This window comes from Babylonia areolata, chromosome 28, assembly GCF_041734735.1.
Source record: "Babylonia areolata isolate BAREFJ2019XMU chromosome 28, ASM4173473v1, whole genome shotgun sequence".
Lineage (NCBI taxonomy): Eukaryota > Metazoa > Mollusca > Gastropoda > Neogastropoda > Buccinidae > Babylonia > Babylonia areolata.
Window position 1 is genome coordinate 5,663,943 of NC_134903.1, and position 10,000 is coordinate 5,673,942.

General features: G+C 45.0%; 1 protein-coding gene across 1 annotated transcript in view; it reads left to right on the plus strand.

Moving 5' to 3' along the window:
* Positions 1–10,000, plus strand: part of LOC143301765 (uncharacterized) — a gene marked incomplete at its 3' end in the record, with an annotated part of 72,106 nt that overhangs the window by 33,745 nt on the left and 28,361 nt on the right. The window contains exons 12-16 of the mRNA XM_076616154.1: positions 759–933; positions 1,269–1,458; positions 4,351–4,559; positions 5,231–5,337; positions 6,973–7,184. Of these exons, the coding sequence (XP_076472269.1) occupies positions 759–933; positions 1,269–1,458; positions 4,351–4,559; positions 5,231–5,337; positions 6,973–7,184 (893 nt within the window). The remainder of the gene's footprint in view (positions 1–758; positions 934–1,268; positions 1,459–4,350; positions 4,560–5,230; positions 5,338–6,972; positions 7,185–10,000) is intronic.

Consider the following 10,000-nt stretch of genomic DNA (forward strand, 5'->3'; position numbering starts at 1 on the left):
CGCTTTGCTTCGAATCATCGCTCAGCCGCCGATATTTTCTCCCCCTCCACTAGACCTTGAGTAGTGGTCTTGACGCTAGTCATTTGGATGAGACAAAAAACGAGACCCCGTGTGCAGCATGCACTTAGCGCACGTAAAAGACCCCGTGGCAATGAAAAGGTTGTTCCTGGCAAAATTCTGTAGGAAATTCCACTTCGATAGGGAAAACAAATAAAACTGCACGCAGGAAAAAATACCAAAAAAAATGGATGGCGCTGTAGTGTAGCGACGCGTTCACCCTGGGGAGAGCAGCCCGAATTTCACACATAGAAATCTGTTGTGATAAAAAGAAATACAGATGCAATATTTAAACGGATATCGGTTCAGTGCCACGATACCTCCCGAAAACGGGAGTATGGCTGTGAGGTAGAAGACAGTCATGAACGTAAAATCCCCCTCGTACATGTCTACGAGTGAACGTTGGAGTTGCAGCCCACTAACCAAGAAGAACATGACGACTGCCACGATGGTCGTTAATTAAAGACGATGGAACTTCTAAGGGCATCCAGGAGTCATGGCCTGGGGTGCGGCCTGGCCACCTTAGAGTGTAAGGAGTTAAGGGCCGAAACATTTGACTGAGGGAGACTTCTTGTCTGAAGACCTTGTGCTGTCTAGCTCTCCCTAGAATTTCTTATCACTGGATTTCTCGAAAGACGTAATTTTTGTTGTTGTTGTTGTTGTTGTTCACTTGACTTTTTTTTTTCTTTCTTTCTTTCCAGACTGACCCAATACCAAAGAGACCAGGAACACATGTTGGACGCTTTGTGGTCTGTGGGTACGGCGCATGCACAGAACGCGGTCACGGGAACCGTGTTGCTAAGCGACTCGCCTGACCCTCCTTACGTGGAGCGTTTGTTGTATTTGATTGGCGGAAACGACCATCTCCCCTCTGAGGTTGGTTCCGGTTGTTGCGCGCGCGAACGCGTGCACGCACGCACACACACATACAAAGGCGTTTGTGCGCCTGCAATTACACGTACAGACGCACGCACACTTGCGCACGTCCGCGCACAGTACAGACACTCGCTCATTCCAGGAAGCCAGCCTGGCAACACTTGATTCCAAACTGGGCACTGATAATTATAACTGAGTCCAGATCTTTCTTCTTCTTCTTCTTCTCTGTCTTCTTCTTTTTTCTGCCCTATCATCTGCACCGTTTCAGTGACATTAGTCGTACTGTGTACGTCTTAACGAAATCACCTCTCCTCTTTTCTCTGCTCCACGCGCAGTTCATACTTCAAACGATCGTCACCTTGACACTGAAGCCGGAAGAGCAGGCGAAAGTGTACCGGAGCGGGGTGTTACGTCATCGCCTCGTCCTGATTCTGGGCGCTCTGATTGGTCGGCTGAGGGAGGCTGGTCAGACAGAGCGGGCGTCCTCGCTGGGCTCACAGGTTCAGGACATGCTGGGTCTGCATGGTCAGTTGTGCTCTTCACTCTGTGTGTATGTGTGTGTGTGTGTGGGGGGGGGGGGGGGGGGGGGGGGGGGGGGGGGGGGGGGGGGGGGGGGGGGAGGGGTGCGTGGATGGGGGATGGGTGTATGTATGTATGTGTGTGTGGTTTTAGACATATACATTTTTTTTTTTAAAATGACAACTCGGGAAGCATTAATTATGTTACATTGACGAAGGCATTCTAGTATCTGTCTGACGTCTATATGAGGGACATTTTCTTCCCGTACTTAGTCTTCAGCGTTTGTGATGTGTCTACAACGAGCCTGTGACTGCACACGCTGGTTTCCATGTGGATGAATAAAGAGTTTCTGAATTGAATTGAATACATAATAATAGATGTTGACGTACCTTGTAAATGGAGAGAAGTATACGTACATCTCTTTATTGTTATTTAATTCTTTACTCCCTTAGCCTCATTGTCCATTCATTGGAGTCATAAACCCGCCAAGGCAACCATGTGTTTGTTCTGTATTGTCGTTATATTCTATGTGTGGCATGTTCAGGATTTCTTCTTCTTCTTCTTCTGCGTTCGTGGGCTGCAACTCCCACGTTCACTCGCATATACGCGAGTGGGCTTTTACGTGTATGACCGTTTTTACCCCGCCATGTAGGCAGCCATACTCCGCTTTCGGGGGTGTGCATGCTGGGTATGTTCTTGTTTCCATAACCCACCGAACACTGACATGGATTACGGGATCTTTAACGTGCGTATTTGATTGTCTGCTTGCGTATACACACGAAAGGGGTTCAGGCACTAGCAGGTCTGCACATATGTTGACCTGGGAGATCGTAAAAATCTCCACCCTTACTCACCAGGCGCCGTCACCGTGATTCGAACCCGGGACCCTCGGATTGAAAGTCCAACGCTTTAACCACTCGGCTATTGCGCCTGTCGTTCAGGACTAAAAGGCCAGTCCAGTCGTTTCTGCTTCTAGCCTCGATTGTTCTTTCATTTCGAATCCAAAATCCACCGGGGCAACCATGTGTTTGTTCTGTAATGTCCGTATATATTATGTGTAGCATAATTCTGGACGAAATTGGACATGCCAGTGTTGAATAAAAACTAACGTATGTTTTGCACATTTCTTTTTGTCGTTGCTGCTGTGTGTACATGTCAAATAATTGGTATAAGGAGAAGCCCGGAACTTTTTATTGTATCTTATTTATTAATAAAAAAAAAAAAAAAAAAAAAAAAAAAAAGGCGGCGTCTGTTTTTGTTTCCCTCTGAGCTATATATCTACCTGTGTGCTAGCTGAATCGGTAGGATAAGCAGCATTGACCTGAATACATAATAATAGATGTTGACGAACGTACGTTGTAAGTGAGAGAGTGGGAGTGAGGGAGGGAGGGTGGTGGGGGAGAGATGCAGCGTGGATAAGATATCTACACGGACAGTTTTAGAGAAGGTAAAACTCTGACAAAACTATTACAACTGACGTTTAAAATATATGTAAGGAATTGATCCCAGTAGTAACTTCAAAGTCAAACCTCTCTCAAACCCATTAGACGCTCGTACTGGTGTCTTAGAAGGATGTCTTCAGATTCTGGCAGTTTTCAGAGATCGAATACAACAATATGCTCCCCCCCCTCTCTCTCACTCTCTCTCATGCACACACACGCACGCACACATACGTACGCGAGCGCCCACATACATAGGCATACGTACACTCACATGCTCGCACGCATGCACGGACACAGGCGCGTGTGATCTCTCTCTCTCTCTCTCTCTCTCTCTCTCTCTCTCTCTCTCTCTCACACACACACACACACACACACACACACACACACACACACACACACACACACAGATAGACAAACACGATATCTTGTTCAAAATTCCTACGTTGTGCCTAGCAAAGAATTGTACAAGCAAAGAATTTTAAAATGAAACGTGATGATGACGACGACACCTACGACGATGACGACGACGATGATGATGATGGTGGTGGTGGCGGTGCTAACGATTACAATGTGATAAAGACGCCGACGACGACGACGGTAATGATGATGGTAATGATAATGATGATGATGATGGCCGTGTTGATTACGATGACAATGATGATGACGACGACGATAATTCAACCTCCCCTCCCCCCTCCCCCCAACCCCTTCCCACTGTCCATGCAAAAATGTATCAATCAGACATGTCAGTCCTGCTACTGTCAACTGCGACGCATCAGTGCCGTCCGGAAATATCTGTCCACTGACGCAACATCTAGACTTGTCGTTTCTCTCATTCTCTCTCGCCTTGACTACTGTAACTCTCTATTGTCTGGTCTGCCTGCTTCATCCATTCAGTCCCTTCAGCGCATACAAAACTCTGCTGCCAGACTCGTCCTCAGAAAGAAAAGATCTGAGCACATCTCTCCTCTTTTGCAACATCTCCACTGGCTCCCTGTCTCACACCGAATAAAGTACAGCACTCTATGTTATAGATGCATTCACAAAACTGCCCCTTCCTATCTCTGCGGCTGCCTTCACCTCTACACTCCATCTCGCTCACTACGATCGGCCTCGGATCCACTCTGTTTACGCATACCCAAGATTCAAACACTCGACTATTGGCCGCCGTTCTTTCTCTGTTTCTGGTCCTTGCGATTGGAATGAACTTCCTTTTTCGCTTCGTCAAGTCTCCACACTCAGCTCTTTCAAGTCAGGCCTTAAAACCCAACGCTTCCCAAAATAGCCTCCCTTGCCTGCCCTTCCTTGTCTTTAGTTTCTACAGTATTAGAGTTACGCATGCGTGTGAATGACTGGTGCGAAAGCGCTTTGATTTGTCTCTGCACAAGATCCAGCGCTATATAAATACCATTATTATTATTATTATTATTATTATTACCCCACTTCCCCCCTGCAGACCCATACGAGTTTCGCCGGAAGCGCTCCACCATGACGGAAGAGGAAACCATCGCCGAGGACCAATGGAAAGTGGTGTTGCTGGAGTCGCTGGGCAACGCCCGGCTGGACCAATCGTACGAGCACATCGTGTCACATGTCAACAACACCAACTCCCAATGGGTGAAGCGGGCCGGGGTACACGCGCTCCGCCATTACCACCACGAGCACGTGAGTCTGTGGCTTTTTTTTTCCTCTTTTTCTCTCCCCCTTACCCCCCTATTTCCCCCTCGCACCCCCCCCCCCGCCCCCCGCAACCCCCCCCCCATTATAGTTGATTTCATTACCTATCTGCCTACCTTGTTTTCATGTTATCCGTTTGTTTGTTTGTTCAATTGTCTATTCATCTATTCATTGATCCATTTACTTGTTTGTTTGTTTGTTTGTATATATATATATATATATATATATATATATATATATATATATATATATATATATATATATATGTGTGTGTGTGTGTGTGTGTGTGTGTGTGTGTGTGTGTGTGTGTGTGTGTGTGTGTGTGTGTGTGTGTGTGTGTGTGTGTGTGTGTGTTTATTCATTTGTTTATATGTTTAATTCAATTGCTTATTTATCTATTCATTTATTTGGTTTTTGTTTATATATATATATTTTTTTTTCATTTGTTTATGCTTATTTACTTATTCGTTTGTTTAATTACTACTTTATTAATTCTATGACGTAAGCATTTATTTTGTTTGTGCACTTTTTCTCCCAGTTCTCCAGACCTTCTGCCACTGCTATCACTGCCACAATCAATTGTTCTGTCTGCTTCAATAAATGCTATTACTGCTACTTCAACCTCTGTTCTCATCGCTGTGTGGTCGGTGTGTGGGCAGGCGGCCAACGTGATTCTGATGGCCGCTATGTATGACGAACACGACACAGTTCGCTTCGAGTCTGCCAGGGAATATGTACGTCATCCTGCTGCCAGCGTCTCTGTGCCGTGAGTCTTTATTTGTATTAGTATTTGTATTTCTTTTTTTTTTTATCACGACAGAGTTCTCTGTGTGAAATTCGGGCTGCTCTCCCACAGGGAGAGCGCGTTGCTACACTACAGCGCCACCCTTATTTTGGGGGGTTATTTTTTTCCTGCGTGCAGATTTATTTGGATTTTTCTACAGAATTTTGCCAGGAACAACCCTTTTATTGCCGTGGGTTCTTTTACATGCGCTAAGTGGGTGCTGCACACGGGACCCCGGTTTATCGTCTCATCCGAATGACTAGAATAGAATATGGAATAGAATAAAATATGTCTTTATTACCAAGCATACCGGGGTCACGAGGAATACTGAGGAGGCATGGGGTTTAATTGTTTTCTTCTGGTCTTTGTTATTATCCCCCCCCCCCAAGCCCCCCGACACACACACACACACACACACACACACACACACACACACACACACACACACACACACACACACACACACACACATTCATTCATTCATTCATTCATTCATTCACCCATTCCCTGTCCACTCGGTCCATCCTTCCTTCCTTCCTTCTCTCCCTGTCTTTCTAACCCCAAACGCACTCATTCATTCATTCATTCATTCATTCATTCCTTTATTCCTTTATTCATTCATTCTCTCTCTGTCTTTTTAACCCTAATGCCCCCGTTCATTCATTAATTCATTCATTCATTCATTCATTCATTCTTTTATTCATTTATTCATTCATTCTCTCTCTGTCTTTTTAACCCTAATGCCCCCGTTCATTCATTCATTCATTCATTCATTCATTCATTCCTTTATTCCTTTATTCATTCATTCTCTCTCTGTCTTTTTAACCCTAATGCCCCCGTTCATTCATTAATTCATTCATTCATTCCCTGTCCTCTCGTTCCTTCCTTCCCTTCTTCCTTTATTCCTTCATTCCTTCATTCTCTCCCTGTCTTTCTAACCCCCAACGGCCACATTCATTCATTCATTCCCAGAGCTCTTGTTTCTTCCTTCCTTCCTTTTTTTTTCTTCCTTCCTTCTTTCTCTCCCTGTCTTTCTGACCCGAATGCCCCCATTCATTCATTCATTCATTCATTCACTCATTTCCTGTCATCTCGTTCATTCCTTCCTCTATGTATTCGTTCATTTATTCATTCATTCATTCATTTATTATCTCCCTGTCTTTCTAACTCCCAACGCCCCCATTCATTCATTCATTTATTCACTCATTCCCTGCCCTCTCGGTCTTTTCTTCCCTCCTTCCTTTTTTCCTTCGTTCCTTCCTTCCTTCCTTCCTTCATTCATTCTCTCTCTGTCTTTCTAACCCGAATGCCCCCATTCATTCACTCATTTCATCTCGTTCATTCCCTACTCTCTGTATTCATTCGTTCGTTTATTCATTTATTCATTCAATTATTCATTCATTCTCTCCCTGTCTTTCTAACCCCCAACGCCCCCATTCATTCATTCATTCATTCATTCACTCATTCCCTGTGCTCTCGTTTCTTCCTTCCTTCCTTCCTTCCTTACTTCCTTCACTCCTTCCTTCATTCGTTCATCCTCTCCCTGTCTTCCTACCCCTCCCCCTGCCCCACACCACCCCTCCCCCCGCCACACTCTCCCTACCAACATTCTTCCAGGTCCAACAGCAGCTTCATCGGTCCGCGCAACGCCGGTCCGACGGCGGTGGGCCCTTACCAACCTCTGCACCACCGAGGTCGCCGCGCCCTGTTCGACCCGATAGGATTCGTGATAGAGAGCCCCACAGTGGACTGGCAGAAGATCATCGGCTCCACCAAGATCGGGGCTTCTTTTGGGCTGACCATCCGCAACCGTCTGGACATCTTGATAGGTAATGTGGTGGTTGTTGTTGTTGGTGGTGGTTTTCTGTGAAGTTGATTAATAATTTGTTATCGCGTTATTGTTTAATGTTTGAATTATTAGTAAATTAGTGAGAGGGCTCAAAACTTGTCATCCCATTGTTGTTTAGTTGTTGAATCGTTAGTGAATGACAGAGAGGGCCTATAAGCGGTGCAGCACCGGCTGGGAGCGCGTGCAGATTGACCGTTGTAGTTATGTAACACTTGGCGGACCCATCACGAGAGAAGTGTGTGTGGGCAGTATTTGAAATTGTGTATGTGGCCGAAACCGCCAGGTGTTAAAATCACTGTGGCTAGTGTGTGAACTGAAGACAGCCTACAAGCGTCAAAGCAAAGATAAGTGATTTTTCTGTGAAGTTGATTAATAATTTGTTATCGCGTTATTGTTTAATGTTTGAATTATTAGTAAATTAGTGAGAGGGCTCAAAACTCTAGAAAACTATTAGAGAAGGACCTGTATTTTTCTGCAAAATAAAATCTGCTACTCAAAAACACCCAGATGCACCCTTCCACTGGCTAAGAGGAGACAACCTGACAAAATCCCCAATCCCACGGCTTTCATACAGTACCAATGGGATGAATGGCTGTTGGGTTAAACAGTCACTAACTGTATGCAGTCTGGCCTTAGGGCGACACCAGGCTGACGGACTCCACACAGATGGACATCCATTGCCCTTCCCTGATAAGAGGCTCTGTCAGGGCGACCGAATGTTTTCCCTCACCACATAGAACACCCTTCTATGGATACCAAAAACAAACCCTGTCTCGCGTGCACCTCGGGGATCAGCTGCATAGTACGAGACATAAATTCAGATCCCCAAAACCCCAAAACAGGCGTGGCAAAAGAGGTGGGGAAAGATTGTGCTTAGGTAGCAGAATGACAAAAGCAGAGCGGCTGTGAAAGAAATTCTTTAGAATCGGCAGTTGGAATTGTTCCAGTGCAAGAATGAGAATGTCAACAATTGAGAAATTGGCATATGATTTTGACATTTTATGTCTCCAAGAGACCAGGACAAGTGCAGACAGACCAATACATTTTGAGAATTTCAGTCTTTCAAAGGAATGAAGGAAGAGGAGTAGCAATCATACTGAACAAAAACCTAAAAACAAAGTTTCCACCATAAATCTAGAGAAATGGTGTAGCAACTCATGTGAACTAAAGGGGGTGCGCCTCGAAAAACCTGACGGAATTCACAAAAGCATCGTGCTCATCAATGCCTATGTTCACCCAGGAACCTGCACAACAAAAGAGGATTGGGCCTTTTTAGAGGAAATAGAGAACGAACTTGGAGACTCAGTCATTATCTGTGGAGACCTCAATGCAAGATCGAAGCTATGGGACCAGCGGAACACCAACCCACAAGGACTCGCACTTGAAGGAATGATAGGGGAAATTCTTCTTAGCCCATTAACAACCACATCCCCAACTCGCCTTGGAACAAGACAAGGGGACAGTGACAGTGTGATTGACATCGCTCTAACATCTCCAAAATTCAGAGCAGAAATGAATGCAGAGACGCTTCCACACCAAGGCAGTGACCACCTCCCGATAGTCTTCAGTCTACAGAAACTGTCAGATAAACCCTGTATGAAACCGCGTGATCCATTTCAGTATGAAAACAAAGAGACAACCATCATCGAAAAATTAAGACGCAGAAGAAACAAAAGAACGGCACTGAACAGGATGCAAACTATTCAGCCCCCATGGTGGAATACCGACACAGAGAGAGCCTGTCAAACTTTGGCAAAAAGAAAGAACAAAACCATTTCCGGACAAAGATATTGAAACAAAAATGAAAGAAAAAACTAAACAGTTTGAAATCATTGCTCAAGAGGCCAAAAATGACAAGTGGAAACAGTATTTGCGAGGCACTCAGTTATGACTCAACATTGACAGAGTTCTGGCAATTTTATCGTCGCATGGAAGGGAAAACGTGCACAACAACAACCCCAGACATGGTAGACACTGACGGAACCAAGCTTAAGACAAACGAAGAAAAAGGATCCGCCCTGCTCAAACGTTTCATACAACAGAGCGATCAAAGAAACTTAGATGAGAAAAAGAAATATGTTGAGGAGTTAAACCAAACCCTTATGCAGACTGGACCTGATGATGACTTGACAATAGATGATCTAAACGAAGCAATAGCTAAATGCAAGAAAGAATCAGCTCCTGGCCCAGACAAAGTTCACTACTCGGACATCAAGGAACTATCGGAAGAAGACAGAAGCAACCTTTTCAATCTATATCAAAACAGTTTCCACAATGGACATGTACCGGAAGACTGGACACACAGCTTCTTAAAACCCATACCAAAACCAGGAAAGGACCATCATCAGGTAAGCGGCTACTGGATCCTAACCATGCAAAACATTGCCGGAAAGCTCATAGAATGCATGATAGCCAGGAAACTTGCAAGGGATCTTGAACACAGGCACATTCTCCCTTCAAATCAAGGTGGTTACAGAACAGGCAAGTCCACATGGGAAAACGCAGCTGCTTTTGCATATGAGGTGTATGAAGGATTTCAAAGAAAAGAAGAAACACTAGCAGTAGCAATCGATCTTGAAGATGCCTACAATAAGGTCCAGTTTGCGCACCTCATGGAGCTGCTACTAAGGTATGGAGTAAGTTTGACACTGACAAGATGGATAGCAGCAGCGCTTCAGGAAAGAACCGTCGTCCTACGCCTCAGAGATTGGATGTCTGCACCTTCTAAACTATCCATGGGACTGCCACAAGGGTCTCCGCTTTCTCCTGTCCTCTACAATGTCTACACGAAGGGCC